This window comes from Dasypus novemcinctus, chromosome 4 (genome assembly GCF_030445035.2).
Source record: "Dasypus novemcinctus isolate mDasNov1 chromosome 4, mDasNov1.1.hap2, whole genome shotgun sequence".
Classification (NCBI taxonomy): Eukaryota; Metazoa; Chordata; class Mammalia; order Cingulata; family Dasypodidae; genus Dasypus; species Dasypus novemcinctus.
The window spans coordinates 53,973,151-53,993,222 of record NC_080676.1 but is presented as its reverse complement, the minus strand read 5'-3'; the positions used below and the strand labels follow the sequence as shown (position 1 = coordinate 53,993,222).

At 44.0% G+C, this 20,072-nt stretch overlaps 1 protein-coding gene across 1 annotated transcript in view; it reads right to left on the bottom strand.

Moving 5' to 3' along the window:
* USP13 (ubiquitin specific peptidase 13) overlaps nt 1-19,749 on the bottom strand; it is a 151,801-nt gene extending 132,052 nt beyond the window's left edge. The window contains exon 1 of the mRNA XM_004478961.5: nt 19,192-19,749. Coding sequence (XP_004479018.1) covers nt 19,192-19,359 — 168 coding nt within the window. The 5' untranslated portion in view covers nt 19,360-19,749. The remainder of the gene's footprint in view (nt 1-19,191) is intronic.
* Nucleotides 19,750-20,072: the final 323 nt, after the last annotated feature.

Sequence of the window (20,072 nt, the reverse complement as noted above, 5' to 3'; positions counted from 1 at the left end):
AAGCAATGGAGATCATAAAAATAAAACTGATGGCCATGCACAGATAAACAGCCTGGGGCTCCAGCAGGAATACTAGCTTTTCAGGTTTGTTGGGCCCTGTAGCAGCTTAGAGACTTGATCACTCAGGCCCCAGCCCTCCCTACCTTCTGTAACCAGCCAGTCTCACAAGTTACTTCAGAACAATGGTGGCTGTCTCCACCCCCATCACACCTGGACCCTATCTAACTCCTACTCTCAGAGGGCGCCCAGCCTGGAATGGCCAGTGAGAACCTGGTCTTCGCTAAACAGGATTCTAGTTTTCTCTTCTAGGATACACTAACTAGAAATGTGGCTAAGATACAAGGCTTGCATTTGGTATCATCGGAGATGTACATTCATCACTTCAATCAATATTACAGCATTTTCATTACTTAAAAAAAAAAATTACAAGACTGTATTTGACCACCTGTAAGGTTTCATTGCATTAAAGTTAAGAACTCCCTCTCAGTGTCTTCTGGAAGGCTCTGTAATGATTCCTTTGACAACTTCTTCTCCCATGACCAAACCATAACAGGGAAGAACAGCATCAGAAGCCCATGCGTTACTTAAAATCCACTCTTCAATACCTTTCAGCATATATACAAGATATACAGAGCCATTCACTTATCACTTACGTTGTAGTGCCCTATCAACTACTCCGAAGTAACTTTTTTATACTGCCAACAATTTTAAAGGAAATTAAAACAGTGGCAAAGATAAAGGTGAAGGTTGCAACACATTTCAGAGTAGCAAGTGAACAGTCATTTTAAATAAAAATACACCACACTGTCAAATCAGTAGGTGTCCAGAGAACTTTGTTTATGATTATGTTTTCTTGGAGACCAGCCTCCCCACTGGAAGATAGGAAGGGAGAATGAACATGTGTGAGCAATGCACTCAGGAAACAGTCACTGAGTAACATTTGTTTTTTTTAACTACAGAACAGTGTCTGTCTCCAGTGGAAAACAAGCGGTCATTGCCGCAAAGAGAAACATGATGTAGGTAGATGGAGTCACAACAAATCCGCATTCAGGACAAATTACATACTAACACCAGGGAAAGGTTGTGACTCACACTCTCTTGGCAAAACGAGACAAAAGAGACAACAACACAGTATTTTCTAGAACCCTGATTAAAAGAAAAAAAGAGAAAAAGAAAACAAGAAATTAACTAAATTAGCTGTTTATAATAGTATAAAGAAATAACCAGATGTCTAAGAACAGAAGATTCATTTAGTAATTTACAGAACATAACATTTCAATCATTTAAAATTAACTTTGGATCAGTATTTACTGATATGAAAAGAAGTACATGTATTTTGGAGTGAAGAAAACAGTAGCAAAACAGTATATATGCTATACAGAGAAAAGTCTGCCTGAGGATTATTATCTCTGCATGGGGAGATAATTTGTGATCTTTTCTTCGTGTTGTCTTTTGGCATTTTTTATTTTTTCTTCATGAACATGGATTAGTTTCTTAATAATAAAAACTCTTTTCTTAACTGAATGTATTTAGAGCCATATCTATATATACACATATATATGTGTATTTATATTACAGGGTAGGACAGGCAGTCTTTCAAATGTTCCTTTTTCTTAACCTAGACTTTCCTTTGGCTTTAGCAACCCAGGTTCACAGCATTAAGGGGACAGGATATCTTCATTACTCAAAGTCAAGTGTGATCTGGCAGCATGGGCATTACCCTAGAGCTTGTTAAAAATGCAGAATCACAGGCCCCACCCAGGACTGATTCGGAATCTGCATTTTTCCAGGATTCAGGTGGTTCTATGTTCTTTATTAAAGTTTAGAAGCCTGCTATATGGATCCCTTTTCAGTGAACAAATCTTTTTAAAACAGTCTTCAAACTAAATTCAATAAAAAGTATTTTTTAAACAAATATAAAGTTTTTAACCACCCTTTCTCCTGCCAGGAAGTCAGAGCACCACACAAATGTACTCCTTATCCCAAATTTGCTTTGGAAATCTGCAGTAACTAAAATGACTTATTCTAGAACACAACCTATATCATTCATTCTTTCTTTCAACCAACAAATATTTATTGAGGACCTACTATCTACTAAGCACTGATATAATGTTGATGATCAAACAGTAACAAAACAGAAAATTCCTGACCTTCTGAATTTATATTTCAGTGGGGGATGGCAGACTAAAACAAAACAAATAAATGGCAAACCTCAAACAGAAAAACAAAGCAGGGTATATGACTGGATGTAACAAGAAGAGATCATACTACAAAGTAGTCAACCCAGCTGCTAGGAAACCTGGAAATAGGATTGGTGCCTCTCAAATCTAACCCAGTGTTCTGTCCATTAAAATATGCTGCCTGCATATATCCTCTGAACTCCTGCCTCTTTTTTCCAACCTGTTTCACAGCCCTGTGCTGGGAGAGAACAACACAAGAGTAATAGAAAAAAACCTAATCCACATATTCTCTGAGCTTGGATTGTCCCTCAAAACTCACAACCCCAAAGGCTCAGAACTGCCCACAAAACCCATCATCATCATCATCATCAAAGAAAAAGAATCAGTGAGATCTACTCCAAAGACAGGAGTGTGGGGCAGGAGGAATTTATTCAGGCCCTCAAAGCCCTACAGCAGAGAGAAACCAGCAAGATTTGTGCCCAAAGACATTTGCATCGTCATAAAGAGCGACGGAAAATAAACAAGAAAGAAACATAATTTCTGGAGTGGTAAGAATGAGAGAGGAGCCTGAAAATGGAGAGACAACAGGACATGGGGATTCACAGGGAAGATGGAGCCACTGGACAGATTCAGGATTTAATTTTAGGATAGCGCTCACAAGGAAACTTGATTAATTAGATGTAGAATGGACAGGATAAAGGACAATCCCTGTTTCGACTCCTTGTTCAACAAATCTACCCACCTTTCTCTGCTCACCTCTGGTTTTCCTCAGATAACCATCTGCCTACTAATTCTGCCTCCCAGATACTTCCCTACCTGAAGGGCAGACATGAATATTCCAATGACCACAGCACCAATCCCCAGTACATTTTGGCTTCTAGAGCAAAACAGACAACAGTTTTAAAATGCAAAAAAATTAAGTACATGTAGATGGGAAGCAAGTGTGTAATAATAAAGTAGGGGGAAGGATTGAATTATATACCCCAGCTAGGACAGGTCCTTGGTCTTGGTCCCCATTCCTGTAATCCCCATTGTAAATAGGATCTCTTCAAGATGTTACTTCAGCTGAGGTGTGGCCCAGCTGAATCAGGTTGGGCTTTAGAGTCAGTCTTTATTAAACAAAGTGCAAGTCAGAGGGAGGGAGAAGCTGAAACGCAGCAGAACCTGAAACAGAAAGGCATGCCACCATTTGCATTGCCATGTGACAGAAAAACCAAGGACCAAGGATCCTGGGCAGCCAGCCCCGGAATTCCACAGTCTTCAGGGAGAAAGCATCGCCTTGCTGATGCCTGATTTTGAACTTCTAGCTTCAAAACCATGAGCCAATAACTTTCCGTTGTTTAAGCCAACCCATTGTATGGTAACTAGGAAACTAAAACAGAAAGTAAAATAGAAAAAGTACAGCAAGAATGCAATCCACAGAATGAGTAAATATAACAGAGAAAAAGTCTTATCAGAAAACACACTGGGTTGCAAGGAAAGACCCAAACAGCTTATCAGTAGTACAGAATTACTGTATTTGTACAATATTTACAAATTCCAAAGGCTTGGTTTCAACAACAAATCAACTGAAATAAACTTTTCCACATACGCTAAATAGGAAAAAACACAAATGTATATAAGCCCAGGAATAGCACAGGACTCTTGCATTACTAAACATTGATATATCATCCTTGTGACTGAAATGTTAAGAAAAAAATTAAAATGTCAGTGCAGCAATGATTCTTTGAGCTTTTTCAGACCCTGAAAATGTTCTCTTGCAGAGTGCTCCTATGCTCAGAGCCACACAGCCTGGTCCCAGACAGCTAGGTTTTAATTCTGGCATCGCTGGAAATTTACTGTTTCAGTGAGGAGTCAATTATTTAATTCTTCCTATGTATAAAATAGAAGGCTTGCTCTGGGCATTTCTGAGCAACGAGGATGCCATCACCAGAAGCAGCTGGGGAAGAGTCAGCGCAGGGCATGGGTAAATGTTCAGAGCAGTTACTGTGATTCTCACAGGAGAAATGGGCAAAATAAAAATCATCAGGGAAGCGTACTTGGCCCAGTGGTTAGGGCGTCTGTCTACCACATGGGAGGTCCGCGGTTCAAACCCCGGGCCTCCTTGACCCGTGTGGAGCTGGCCCATGAGCAGAGCTGATGCGCACAAGGAGCGCCCTGCCACGCAGGGGTGTCCCCCACATAGAGGAGCCCCACACACAAGGAGTGTGCCCCGTAAGGAGAGCCGCCCAGCACAAAAGAAAGTGCAGCCTGCCCAGGAATGGTGCTGCACACACGGAGAGCTGACATACAAGATGACGCAACAAAAAGAAACACAGATTCCCATGCCGCTGACAACAGAAGCAGACAAAGAAGACGACGCAGCAAATAGACACAGAGAACAGAGAACAGAGAACAGAGAACAGAGAACCAGGGCGGGGGTGGGGGGAGGAGAGAAATAAATAATAAATAAATAAATCTTTTAAAAAAACATCAGTAGATTAAGACACTAAGTGAGCATCTTTAGCAATATTAAGTTGAAGGCTATAAGCCATATAAGTGATCCCCAATTTACATATTAAAAAAGAGAGAAAATGTGAAAACACCTGGCAAACCATGAAACTTTTTATAGTCATGTCTTTTTTTTTTATTTAAAAGAAACAGTTTTCTTGTGTGGAAGCCAGGAAGCATTTCCCCTGATACACTACATTAAACATGAGGATCAGGTGTCTAGGCTAGCCTATAAAAGCCCATCACCGTGAGCTGAATTTGAGCACGAATACTAACAGCCCTGAACAGAGCTCTTCCAAAGTCACCAGAAAGTACTTGTGCCCAAGGCTTTCACTATTAGGGCAAACTGTCATGAGAACTACAAAGTACAGAGTGCTTTGATAACCCCGGGCCTCTTTAAATGCTATTTCATTTTCTTCTCTGAGAGACCCCTCCACCACACACCACCACCACCACCCCCAAAAAAGGACAAGCACACTCTGCCACAGATCCTCCAGTTAGAAAGTGAAAGCAAGGGAGGAGAGCATTTCAGAGAAGGATACCAATCAGTAAAATATAATAATAGTAACCTGAAACAGAACCCTGCAAAGTAGGTATGACAGAGAGGAAAACCAAGCTTGGAGAAATTCAGGGGAATTAAGGCACTTGCTAAAGTCACATGGCTACTAAGTGATAAGGCGGGATTTGAACCCAGGCAATCCAGCACCACACATGCTCCCCAGTGCAACTCAGAAGAGTAAGGACAGCAGATGTTGTTATGGTGGCAGGAGCCAGGTGGGCGGTTGTTGGCAAGCACACGCCTCCGTGGGGACTTGGGAAAAAGAGCAGTTTCTTCTTTTCCCATGTCTGTTTCATTCAAGGAAAGCAGAAGAGGCAAGCAAAGGAGTCACCCCACTCAAGGAACCAGCCTGTGCCAGGCATTCCATCAGGCTTTCTTGTGGAGCCCCACCAGCTCCACTCTCCAAATGCAACAAGATAGCTGGGGTCCTTGAGAGGTGACTATGCCAGGTGGAAATCTCCCTGACAGAAAAAGAAGCAGGACCCAAGAAGCTAGGCTCCTAAATGCTGGTGACATAGCTGCAAGGTTTAGCAGCCCCCACAGTCCACCCATCTTCAGCGTTCCAACCTGCATCTAGCAGGTAGACTGCATCTACCAGTGGTCCTGCTCTACTAGTGGAGGCCTGGAGAGATAGCCAATGCCCACCAAGGCTCCTTCCACAGCCTCTAGGGCAAAATCTGTCCAAATGGTGCATCCAAAAAAGCAACTCAGCAGTTCTACCCAAGGAAACAATATATGAATTACTTTCATCCCTGCTTCCCATACCCACCTCCACCTTCACGCCTTATGTTCACTTTCCTCCTGGCCAATCCATCCCCCCAACCACCGTAAGACCTCTAAGCCTATTTCTAAGGACTTCTCAGGACAGAGTCATCTATGTGTGGTACAGCACTTCTACAACCACATCTAAAGAAATAACCAAGACAAGAAAAGTAACACTTGGTTTGGTTTTGAAAAAGTTATGTCATTTACAAGAACCGATACCCTTTTGGCCAATGGCCCATGTAATGAATATGGGTCAAGATTACCCTAGGGTGACTTTACTTCTTAAACCAGTAACCTCTGCATGTATTCCATCTACAACTGCTCATTTAGCAAGATTATCTCTTCACATTTCTAACTCCTGGAGGAAATACTGCCCCAGGCCCCAGTCTGAGTTTCCCTGGCACTCGAGCCAATTGAGTGGGAGAGAAAGAGGCATGTGCCAGTCACTGCTTCCTCCACAGCTTGGGGGTAAAGATGCCAGGAGTGAAGAGATGGAATCCTGTGGCCATTCGTAAGGGCTCCTCACAAACCCTGGGTCTCTAAACTAGGAGTTGTCAGACTAAAATCCAACCCCTGACCTCTGAGCTCCATTCCAATTCCCAGTTTTCCCAGTAGGCACACAGTTCTTACCCACTTGCATTTAACTCTCATACCTTCCTCACTTATGTCCTCAATATTTCCATCTTACAGGTTAGAAGCTGTGAAGTGATCTTTAAAATCTCCCCCTCCTTCACTCACTATATATTCTGCTCTAAAGTGGTCAACATCTTTCTCCAAAACCTCTCAGGTTTATTTCCCCCCTTTACCCCCATATCTCTATCCCTACTGTCGCCCTGCCCAGGTAAACCACAGCCTCATAGCTGATTTCCTATGCAAGGTCTCCCCATCTCCCAGCCTATTCCTCACTCCACTTCTGGAACAGCAGCACTAAATAGCCACTGTCCTCATGTTCCTTTGCTCCTAACTGGCTGGCCTATCAGATTTACCTTATCAAGACCCAGCTCCCTTATAATCCAGAGGATTCCACCTTGTTTGCCATGCTCCCCCATAATCCTCTCTTCCACTGACAGTTTACTCTCTCTTGTACATGCCAAGCTTGGTCCCAACTCCAGACCTTTGTTCCCTGCCATCTATTCAGATCCCACCCAGTTATCCAGGTCAGTAATTCTTCTAGATATTATTGATTACTCCCATGCCTGAAATCTCCATTCACACAGCATAAGTGCCACACTGGTTAAAACTTAAATATCCTGCAAGCGTCTTAGGATCTAACCTGACACATCTGGATTTAAATTCTATTGCTTTCCCTTACCAATCCTTGAACAAATCTTTGAACAAGTTACTTAACCTCTCTGACCCTCAGTTTCCTCAGCTGTAAAACTGGGGCAACAATAGTAATTACACCTCCTAAGCCAATTAATATCATAATCAAATAAAATGATGTATATGAAAGTACTTAGCATAATGTTTGGCACATAATAGACACTGAAAAATTAACAGAAACACACTCTAGTACGGTAGAAAGACTCATGTCCTTCTCCTTTCCTGTAGTCTTTTGGTTCCCTCCAATACACTCCTACCCTCTCTGCCCCCATAGCATCCAGCTCAGTGCAGAGTGCACAGTAGGCTCTAAGTAAGTATTAATGCTTGCTAATTAACTCAAAGCAAAATGGTTTATTTTTAACCTTATCACAGTAAGTACACCCTATTCTGCACCTCAAGCAACATCTCTAGTCTGGAAGCATGTTCAGATTCATTAAATTCTTGTCATTGTCGCATTGCCCTGCTGTTCCAACCCTAAAAATAGGAGCTCTTGTTCACGTCTTCCTGTGTCCGGGGACCAAGGGCAGTCCTCGACGGATCACCTGCATTTCTGCATGGTGAGCAGCAGCACAGGCAGAGGCCTGAGCCACATCCACAGAACCCAGCCCTCCTGCCAGCTCCCTGAGGGGCATGATGGGCAGTCACTCCTGGGCATCCAGAATGACAAGACATAAAACACTCAGCAGATACCCACAATACCTGTCTCTGGTTTTTCAAGGGTAAAGCTAAAGACTTTTCAGATCACGCGACGAAATAAAAATATGCTATTGGTTATTTTAAATAACATTTTTTATTCCAAAAATTACTCAAGTTTTTTTGTTTTTTTTTTAATTTCAAGGTTTTTTAAAAATAGGAAATCTGCAAAGATACAGCCTCATTAGCCCAGGTTTATAAACAGCACCGTTTTCGGTCCTCTCTCTTTTCCCTTTAATAGTCCCAAGACTTCAGCTATTTTGTGTCTTCAATAATCAGTATCCCACCTATGACAGAGATGTACAAAGTGCTCTGAAAACACAGGAAAATAAGTGCCTTACCTCTCAGAGAACATCCGAGCTAGCTTTATAGGAACAGTGGGGTTTTTCCCCAGGGGGTGGTGGGTTGGGAGAAGGCAGTCCAGGCCAACGGAGGAGCAAACACAGGGACGTGTGAAAGCACAAGCACCTAAAGAGCAGAAAGTCCCTTGGGCCAGAAGGTTGTAATCAACCGGCATGTGCTAAGTAATGACACTGGAATGGGAGTTGGAGCAAATACAGTAAATTGATTTGATGGTCTAGGTTAGAAAAGTCTGAAGGCGCCATTAGGGATTCCTAAGCAGGGAAACAACAAGATTAGATGCATGTTTTAGAAAAATAACTGAGTGCAACATGACAGAGAGACTGCAAGGGAGGCAAGGTGGTCAGTTAGGCTTCTGCAATATTCCAGGCAAGAGATGGTTAGGACCTGAGCCTTTGCAATTGGGAAGGAGAGAGGAGGCTATATTGGACCTTGTGATGGTAAAAGAGAATGAAGGAGGTAGAGTGGAAGACACTAAACAGATGGTGGTAACCTTAACTGAACTCTAGTCCACAGGATGAGGAATGCAGGGGAGGGAAAAGAGATATCAGGGTCTAACAGATGCCCAGATTCAATGAGTGGAAATTACAAACCTTCCCAAAAAGACTCTCTGACAGGCTCAGCATCGTCTCTTACATTCAAAAACTCTAAAAATGGTACAACATTAACGGTAATTAACTGCCACCAGAGAGACGGCAAGGAACTTCTTGATTACTAGTTTAGAAAAGTAGGACTTTAGAGTGCACAGAGCAAATTACACACACACGAATCAATTTTCACTCCTTTCTGAAACCTCAACAAAAGGACAGAAAAGGGATTTTTTAAAGACAGATGACAGGGACAAAACCTGGAAACCTGGACTGTAGATAGATAAGTGCTAAAAGACTAAGAAGAGCTGACAAAGCTAATTCCTAAGCCAGCAACAGGGAAAGCAAGATTCAAACTGATTTATACCCTAGAATTTCCAAAAGCCTCCAGAACTGGAAGCTCCAAGTACCTCTGGAAGCCTAGGTGAAACAGGGGCTAAAGTAAGGAGGATGTGTTGAAAGTCTAAGTAGCCATCAGAGCCCCATGGGGATCCCTCCTCCACCTGGCAAACTCCTGCAGATTTATTCTCTAGGACAAGCAAAAACAAAGGTCTCAGGGCTGTAATACAAAGAAAGAGCTCAGTTGAGAAGAGCAACATGGGGATTAAATAGAATATATGTGTATCAGTACAAATTCTGTCAGAAAATAGAAACTCTCCTAGGAATATATCAGGCAGGAAGGGATTTGGTACAGGGAATAAGAGGCTTACAAAATCACTGGAAGGGCTATGAGAGCTAAAGTCAGAGAAACCACCACTCATGCTCAGGAAATCCGGATGCTCAAGCCTCACAAGAAATTTCACAAATGCTCTCATGATACTCAGAAGCTGCTAAGAAATCTTCCCATCTAACATCTGGGAAAGAAGAGGCACAAGCCTGCCCTAGCCGCAGGGGCAATAGCAGGTTCTCTTTTGTCTTCCAAATCTCTCCCTGGCAGAATCAAAATCAAGAATCCTGCCATCAAAGGACACTGGGGAGTGCAGTTCCATTTCCAACCACTGCAATATGAGAAAAAGCTTAGCAAAACAATGACAGAGTTGAGAATCTAGACAATATCCAGCCATTATCCGATACCCAGATGCTAAGAATAGTCTAGCCCCCTTTTCCCACTCAGCTCCCTCAATACTGTCAGATAGGCCTTCACTTGCCAGACAAGAAATCAGAAAAGTCTCCTAAGAGCAGTCAAAGGGAAAATAAACCAAGATACTGAAATTTAAGGTTCCCCAGAGAAACAGCTCAGCCAGATCACCCTACAGTGGAGCTCAGGGTCAACAGCTCCATGTGCACATGCAAATGTAGCTTCAAATCAGTCTTAAGTGCCCCATTTAAAGCCATCTGAGGAATGCCTCTAACATGAATGACAATGATCAAAACAAGAATTTTCAAAATCAAGATGGAGAAAATAAACAGGAGACAGAAAACTTTAAAAATTGTCATTCGTATCCTCATAAAGGTAAGAAATTCCATTCATAAAACAAGAATAAGTTTAAAAAAGAAGATTCAAAGAACAAAAAAGCTCTTTAAAATATAATTATAACACAAATTAAAAATTCAATAACAGGTTTATAAGAAAAGTTGAGAAATTCTCCCAAAAAGTAGAGCAAAAAGATAAAGAGATGGGAAATAGGAGAAAATTTTAATTAAAATAGAGGACCAGTCTATGAAGGTCCAATTTATAAATAATGGAGTTCTGGAAAGAGAAAAAGAAAAAAAAAAATAGAAGGAAGAATTCATTATGGAGATAATTTAAGAAAACTTCCCATAGTTGAAGGTTTTCAGACTGAAAGGGTTCTAGGTAAGTGCCCAGGACAATTGATATAGATAGATTCCTGCCAAGGCATAGCATCCCAAAATTTTGGAATCATAGGGACATAGATAAGAATCTTCAAGCTTGGATGGGTGGGAGGGGAGAGGCAATGCTGATCATACAGATGATCAGGAATCATACTAGGCTTCAGACTGGAAGCTAAACGTCCGCAGAGAAGCAGATGTGGCTCAACCGACTGGGCTCCCATCTAACATATGGGAGGCCCTGGGTTCACTTCCCAGGGCCACCTTGTGAAGGCAGGCTGGCCCGTGTGCCTGCAAAGAGCTGGCGCAGCAAGATGATGCAACAAAGAGAGACAAGCAGACACAGAAGAACATGCAGTGAATGGACATCAAGAGCAGACAGCAAGCAAGCAGCAAGGGTGGGATATATAAATAAAATGAATCTTTAGGCGGCAGACTTGGCCCAGTGGTTAGGGCATCCATCTACCACTTGGTAGGTCTGCGGCTCAAACCCCGGGCCTCCTTGACCCCTGTGGAGCTGGCCCATGAGCAGTGCTGATGCGCGCAAGGAGTGCCGTGCCATGCAGGTGTGTCCCCCGCGTAGGGGAGCCGCACTTTGCGCAAGGAGTGCGCCCCGTAAGGAGAGCCATCCAGCACGAAAGAAAGTGCAGCCTGCCCAGGAATGGTGTCGCACACACTGAGAGCTGACACAAGATGACGCAACAAAAAGAAACACAGATTCCCATGCCACTGACAACAACAGAAGCGGACAAAGAAGACGCAGCAAATAGACACAGAGAACAGACAACAGGGGGGAGGGGCGGGGGGAGGGGAGAAAAATAATCTTTTTTTTTTTTAATGAATCTTTAAAAAAAAAGTCAAAGGAGCAAGACCTCAAAATTCTGACCAGAAACTAATTCCATTCTGGAATTCTATACCCAGCCAAATTATCAATTAAAATATGTGTACAAAATACAATTTTTTAAAAAGAAAAGACATTTTTTAGAACAGGCTAAAGTCATTTTCAGACACACAAGGCTTCAAATCATTTACTTTCCATACATCCTTTATCAGAAAGCAAAAGGACTAGAGATGCCTCTGTAAAACACATCTATAAATCAATGGAATACAGGAAGTAGGTGCTTTAAAACAAAAACGAGATGAAGGGAATCCCAGGATTACAATTATCTACTCCAACTGTATTATCATATTCCACAAAGATTGTCTAGTAGGAGGATTTTCCCATGAAAGGAGAGCAACCAGTCCAAATTGGAGCTGTTAGAAGACTTCAAGAGAAACTGCTTTAGGGAGATGAAGCTGATAGAATTAGTGGTACAACTAAGGGTTTTTGAGTAACTCAGACAACTGGCAAAGAGTTTCAGCTGAATTAGTAATAATTCTAAGAAAAGGAAGTTAACAGAAAATCAGAACAGTTATTAGCTCCAAGGAAAAAAAGTCTTTTAGAAAAGGAAAAGCAAGCATAGTTTTCTACATGGCTTTGCTGTTGAACAATCATAGTAATATAAGCCCTGAATATTGATCTAAACAAAACATGATTCTACAGGAAGAATAAAGGAATGGGAAATGTGTACAAAGGGTGGAATCAAAGAGTTGGGGGAGAATGAAATCCTCATTTTCTTAAAAAATCAAAAAGTTAATACCAGCATGTTGGAGACACAGAGGTTAATAGCAAACTAATCAGCTAAATAAGTTGAAGGTTCCTCTGGAAAGACGGAATAGTGGAAAGGGGGTCTTATCTCATCACAAACCTTACAGAACTTAATCTATGGACATAACTCTGATTAAAAAATATAAACCAAAAAAAATTTAAATAACATAAAATTCACCTAGAGATTAAAAGAAAAAGGCAACCAACCAAAAGCAAAGTGACCAAAAAAATCATTTGTGATCATCTCTGAAAATCAGAACTGCCCTTTTTACTGAGCTATCATCACAGAAGAAACAACTCCTCTCTGAAAGAGTAAACAATTTCCAGCTCAAGTAGTTGCAATGTTTTCAAAAACAGTCAAATTCTCTAAATTTTCATTTGCTTCAAAAGAATATACATACAATATAGGACAACTATGTTCAAGCTAAGATTAAGATAACCTGCAAATGTGAAAACATGAACCCATAAAATTCGCAGTGTATATGATTGGAATAAACAGTTGTATTACTAACCCTAGAACTTTAGGGTTTTGGTTTTTTTTTTTCAAAATATGGCCTGGAAACCCTTAGGAGTCCCTGGAGATCCTTCAAGCCCTCGACGATGTCAAAACTATTTTCATAGCACAAAGAAGTTATTTATGTGCCTTTTTCACTTTCCTTCTCTCATGAGCATACAGTGACATTTTTCAGAGGCTAGCTGATGTTTGATGACATTAACACTGACAGCTAATGGAATGCATTCTGTTTTAACTTTCTCTCAGTTTTAATTTCTAATATGGTAAATATCAATAGATAGAAACTACATGAACAAAAGCTGTTTGGGATCCTCAAAAATACTTAAAAGTATAAAGGAGTTTTGAAACGAAAACGCTTAAGAACCACTGCCATAGAACAACTCTTCAGCTAGCTGCTTTTGGAAGGGAAATTTGTGCCACATGATTTCACTTGATTTCATCTGATTTCATGATTTCATTTGATTTCATTTATAAATCAACCTCTTCAGAGAGAAAGAAAAGTTGCAAGCTGCTAGATTTTGCCTTACTATCTTATATCCATTTATCCATTAGGAGGATTTTTCCCAAAAAAATCCTAAATTAAATTATTTTTCTACCTACAAGTAAGCACCGTGATAGCAAATGGCGTTGCCCACATGACATTGAAAAGCACAGATTCTAGAGCCAGACAGCCTGGATTCAAATCCCCGTTCTACCACTTAATATCTGTGACCTTTATATACTTTCATTTCCCCATCTGCAAAATGGTGATTATAACAGCATACAGCATAAGGTTGTTGTGAGGATTAAACTAGTGAAAATATATAACATAGGAATAGAAAGATACCTGGCGTCCAGTAAGCTCTCTATCACAGGGTCTCAAATTTCGGCATACATTAGAACCACCTGGAGAGCTTCTTAAAACACAGATTGCTAGACCCTACACCCCAGAGTGTCTGCTTCAACGGGTCTGGGGTCGGGCCCAGTAATTTGCATTTTTAACAATTCCTAGGTGAGGCTGATACTGCTGGTCCAGGGACCTCAATTTGAGAACCACTGCTCTATACAAATGTTAGCTGTCATTATTATGATTAGCAATGCCTAAGATAGTGTCAGGCACACCAATAAATATTTGCAGCAGGAAGGACAGACAGACTGAAGGATTTACTGAACCCCAAGTATAAAGTTTTCCCACAAGTAGATGGTGATCTCTAAGCCTTTCCTGGTGGATGTCTAAACCAGCCACTACTAACAGGCCTCTGTCCACCAGGGTCACTTCCTCAGAGTCTTCCAAAGGTTCCCAGGAAGAAGAGGAACCAACAGGGACAGCACATCATCACCCAGAGATCTCAGAGCTTGGAGGGTGGGGACGCATTGTTTCCACTGCGTCTCAGTCTCTCAGGCCATCTTTCTGGCCCCATATACAGCTAATTGCCACAACAGGTGTAGACTAATACTCCTAGCCGAGGATCTCTTACATCTCTGCTACTAGTGGTCACGGACAGCCTGTGAATGCTGGACATTATATGTCCTGCCATGGCCCACAGCGTGGACTAGGGGAGAGTGTAAACTACAACATAAACCGTTATCTGTGTGATGCAGCAGTGCTCCAAAATGTATTCACCAAATGCAATGAATGTCCCACGAGGATGAAAGAGGTTGTTAATGTGGGAGGAGTGGGGTGAGGGAGGTGGGGAGTATATGGGGACCTCTTATATTTTTTTAATGTAACATTTAAAAAATAATAATAAAGAGAGAGAGGAAAAAAAAAAAGGAACAACCTGCGGGAGCTGCTCCATATTCATGGTGCAACAGCCAACCTGGAAGAGTAAGGAAGTTTGCTCAAGCAATTGAGCAACCCTTGACCAACAGGGGATGGGGAACCACTGGATAACTACTCTCCTCTTCTGGGTCTCAGGCGGTCACTTCTGAGGCACATTCTATACTTCCTCTGGGCCCCCAGCAGGACTGAGCACCAGTTACCCACTGCAGTAACCAGCTCAATAACTTACCTTGGATTGGCTTACTTTCCTTCTCTTTGTCACTCTTCCATTTCTCACAACAGAATCCTTTGTGATCCCTGAAATACCTTTCCAAAGTAAACCACCTATGCCCAAGCCTTTGTCTTGCTCTCTGCATTTTTAACTCGCCCAAGCCAGACAGAGATTCCAGTCCCAGTTCTACCACATACTATAAGAAAAGCTCTCTTCTCACATTAGAGCTGGGGAGAGGGGTATAATTAGCACAAGGGTAGGATAGCACCTCATGTGTACCTAACGCTCAGCACACCTAGAAGGTGCTTTAAAAATATGAGTGACAAAGATAAAAGAAAATGAAATGATAGTAAACAAGGGAAGGCAGCCTATAATCAACTGCTACATTGTATGGCACAGATTCGAAGTAATATATGCCTTCAGAGGAAAGGATGAAGTCGAAACAGAAAAGGAAGGCCAAGAAAAGAGCCCTGAAGGAGGAGCAAGAGAGGAAGGTGGTCTTAGAAAAAGAAATGAATCTCACACATTGAAGAGCCAGAGACTGGCCTCCCCAGAGTCAGCAACCTAAAGAACGCTGGAAAAAGCACATTCAGCTGAAGGAGAGTCTCAACCAAAGAGATCAAGGTTTGAAGATGGGCCTGGGATGAAACCACGAGGCAGAGGGAAAAATAAATTCTCACTTCTGGTTTAGAGCTGTATGTAGACCAGAAAAACATGTTCTTAAACTGAAGCCATTCCTGTGGGTGGGAACCCACTGTAAGCAGGACTTTTCAATGAGTTAAGGCACTCACCTCAATCAGACACAGGAGCAATAAGCCATGGGAAACAAGACACTAAAGGTCAACAGAACCGCAAAGAGAAGGGAGAGGCCACCCTGTGCATTGCCACGTGACAGAGGAGCCCAGGACCAAGGATTACCAGGAGTGGGTCCCAGAACGCCAGTCTTTGGGAAGAAAGCATCACCTTGATGACGCCTTGAATTGGACTTTTTTCCTAACCTCAAAACTGTGAGCCACTAAATTCCCTTTGTTTAAGTCAACCCATTGCTGGTATTTGCTTGGGCATACAAGAAAACTGAAAAGTCACTCATCCCAAAATAACTGTTATTGAGCACCCATGTGCTAAGTCCTAGAAAGTGGGAAGAGAGGAAGGAGGGGGATACCAAAATGAGTTATCACACTGTCCTGCTCAATACTCAAATCCCACAAAGGTGAAGAGCAGCAAAAATGCTCACATGGTGCCTTAGCCATGTTAGGTACATACAGTCTACCTCCGACACTACTCTAAACTCTATTCCTTACATTAGCTTTCAATAACTGACTATATAAAATCAAGATCCTTTTCCAGATATTCAAGGCCCTACTTGAATCGACTCTCATCTACTTCATCTACTCTCCCCTTCTTGTAACATGCCAAATCAATATTTTTTTCTTCCAAATACATTACAGGCAAATATTAAGAAAATATTCACACTTTATATGTTTGCACATGTAATTTTCCCCTTCCTGGAGTGTTGCTCTCCTTTATTTCTAGCCATCATTATCTATGATCTTCTTCAAAAGTATCCAATGCAAGGAAGTTTTCTGTTTTTTTTCACTCAACTAGTCTTGGCCTTTTCTCAACCACGGTTCTACAATCCCATTGCACTTGTGGAATATAGTCTCTGGCAGGGAAGCGCACTTGGCCCAGTGGTTAGGGCTACGGTCTACCACATGGGAGGTCCGCGGTTCAAACCCCGCACATCCTTGACCCGTGTGGAGCTCGCCCATGTGCAGTGCTGATGCGCCGCAAGGACTGCCCTCCTACCTCCCCCGCGTAGGGGAGCCCCACACGCAAGGAGCGCACCCGTAAGGAGAGCTGCCCGGCACGGACAAAGAACACACAGCAAATGGACAAGAGAACAGACAACTGGGGCGGGGAGGGGAAAGGAAGGGAGAGAAAAAAAAAAGTCTCCTTGTAAATGTGCATGTATGAGTTGGCACAAAGCAGAGGCTCAAGACACCCTTAATGGATTCATGACTAAACATTAAGTAAATACCATAAGAAAAGGTCTCACATCACCATGCGCTGTGCTTTAAGATAGCTTATTATGGGGAAACGGACTTTGGCCCAGTGGTTAGGGCGTCCGTCTACCATATGGGAGGTCAGGTCCGGGGTTCAAACCCCGGGCCTCCTTGACCCGTGTGGAGCTGGCCATGCGCAGTGCTGATACGCGCAAGGAGTGCCGTGCCACGCAAGGGTGTCCCCCGCGTGGGGGAGCCCCACGTTCAAGGAGTGCGCCCGTGAGGAAAGCCGCCCAGCGTGAAAAGAAAGTGCAGCCTGCCCAGGAATGGCGCCGCCCACACTTCCCGTGCTGCTGACGACAACAGAAGCGGACAAAGAAACAAGACGCAGCAAATAGACACCAAGAACAGACAACCAGGGGAGGGGGGGAATTAAATAAAAATAAATAAATCTTAAAAAAAAAAAAAAAAGATAGCTTATTATAAAACCTCCCTTCTCTTCCTCCCCTGAAACATAAATAATGAAATATACTTATTCATTCACTGGCTTTTTAAATAAGCCCAGTAACCTCCAGGGAATTACTGTAATCAGTGAAAACATCATTTTACACTGGACAAGATGTTTCTAGAATAGCGTCTGGCATACAGTAAGTGTCCAATAACTATTTGTGAATTTTAAAAATCAGCATTTTCTCATACCTGCTATACACCATTTAATGTATTTCCAACAACAAAGTTTGTAAACAGAATTTGAAAAGCAACCCATACCAAACGTGGACAAAGTAGTCTTGCCACTTTTATACTTTATACTTTCCAGCGTTCATAATCTGTCAATTGCTTAAATTAGTTAGGACCATCGTCCCCCTCCAACCTTAGGAACTACTGATGGGGAAGACACCCAACACTGAAATAAAAAACCTGAAAATACCATTTTCAAATATTTTGTTGATAGCAAGATTTAAAGACACTGCTTGCAATTGCTTTATTAGTGTCACCACTATATAATATTAAATACAACAATTTCATTCCACTCTACATGGATCTTTTTGGGAAAAAAAGAAAGAAATTAACACACAGGTGACATTTTATCCCCCAAATGATCTGGGATTAGCATGAAAGAAAAACTAAATTATCACAGAAAGGACAGTAATTCTAGGGTTCCAAAGAAACAGTGCTTTGAAACCAACCAGTATCGACCCACCACAAGATAATAAAGAATGCTTTGGAAAACATGCCGCTCATATGGGCTATTTTTTCCCTCCAACAACACTCCAAATATGAATCAAATATGTTAGACTATTGTGAAATCTGCCTCAGTCCTTCCAATCAATGCACCTCCCGATGCATTGAGATCTGCCGGGTGACACATGAGATCTAAAGTGCGTGGATAAAAATAACCCGGTCCTCAAAAAGAAATGAGAAAGGCCAGACAGCTGAGTCACTTTGAAGCCCATTTTGACTTGTGAAAGGAGCATTCACCCTCGGTCTCCTCACACATAGACACACAACCAGCTAAAAACCTCCGCCAACCGCCCTGGGTAAATGGCGGTGATCGATCTTAACCTCCCTCTCCACTCTCCGAGGTCACGACTTGGGATCGAACTTTTAATAATTTATACTTGTGCATATCAGTCCAAGTGACTCATTCTGAAGGGGATGGGAACGCCATAATAACCCATTAGACCCCATATGTCTGCTGCCCAAGAGGAAGCACCAGATTCCTTCTGACATTCTGGTGGAGAGGAAAGGTGTGGAGAAAAAAGGGAAGTGGAGGAAGAAACGCTCAGAAAGGACCGTAAGATCGTCCAGGAGTGGGAATCCCCGGGCAAAGCAAACGGTCCCAGACCTAGGAAGGGCTGTGTCCGGGAGGAATCAGTCCCCTCCACCCGCCCGCCCTCCGCTCTTCGCGGCGAGGACGCGAACGCTCTGAAATGTGTAGTTAAAAGCAGGGAACTCTTAGATTCGAGCTTTCAAACGGTGGCGGGGCCGTGGGCGGGCTGCTGGGAATTGGGGCCCTTTCAGCCTCGGGAGCTTGGCGGAGGAAACACCTACGCGAGCCAGTCTTCGGAGGCGGTAGCCTCGGGGAATGCAGCACGGGGCACCCAGTAGGCGCGCACTGTTTGCCGAACTGCGGTGCCCCTGAGTCAACTCCGACGCCGGGAGGAGGAGGAGGACCCCGGCTGCCACTGCGCATCTTCTCCCCGGGCTTCACGTGCTGCCGAGGTCCGCGGCTCGCGGCCGCCACAGGCCGCGGGCACCGCGACCCTCCCCCAAGGCGCCGCGAAGGCGGCCGCGCCTCACTTACGGGGGAGTCGTAGGAGAAGGCGCACTCGTTCTTGTAGACCCTGTCCCCGGACCTGGGCACGCGGATCGTGGGCATGTGGGGCACCAGCAGCTCGCCGATGTCTCCTGCAGCCATCTTCCTGCCGCCGCTGCCGCCCGGCATGCCGAACAGGGCGCCCCGGCGCTGCATGGCCGCGGCGCGCGCCGAGCCGAGCCGAGCCGAGCCGGAGCGCGGGGTCTGCCGGCGGCGGCGGGAGAGCAGCTGGGCCCGGGCCGGCGGGCTGCGCGGGCGACCGGAGCCGATTCGGGGCGGGGAGAGCGGGCCGTGGGGCGGGAGCGGGCACCCGGGGCCTGGGACGGGCGAGGAGGGGGGACGCTGCTATTTTTAATCCAATGGCGAATCGCCGGCCCAGCTGCAGCGTCAGGCGGGGCGCTGGGGAACGCCAGTCGCAGCGCACCGGGGAGGGGGCGCTGGAGAGGGGCCCTGCGCCCGGGCCGGGCTTGACGGCGGCGGGCGGAGGGCGAGCCCCGGAGCCTCCGCGCGGAGCGCAGCGGGGCGGGCGGCGGTGGGGAGAACCCCGGGAGAGGAGGGGCCAGCGGGAGGTGCTGCTCGCCGACGCCGGCGGACTGCCGTGGGAGCACGACCACGGTGTTTTCTACCGTAAATCGTTAGGTTGACCGGCGGCAACTCCGAGGCAGCCACCACAAAAGAGGAGGATATGGGATTGTTTAAAAGGCTTGTTTTTTAAACGACCAAGTTAAGAGCGGAGTCTTCACCGGGCTGGGTAGAAGCCGGACTCCATATGTCAGTCGGGAACCTAACATCGGGGCCCCAGTCCAAACCTGCCCTTTGCACTTCGGTGTTACCTCACTTTTTTTTTTTTTAACATCCAAATCTCCAAA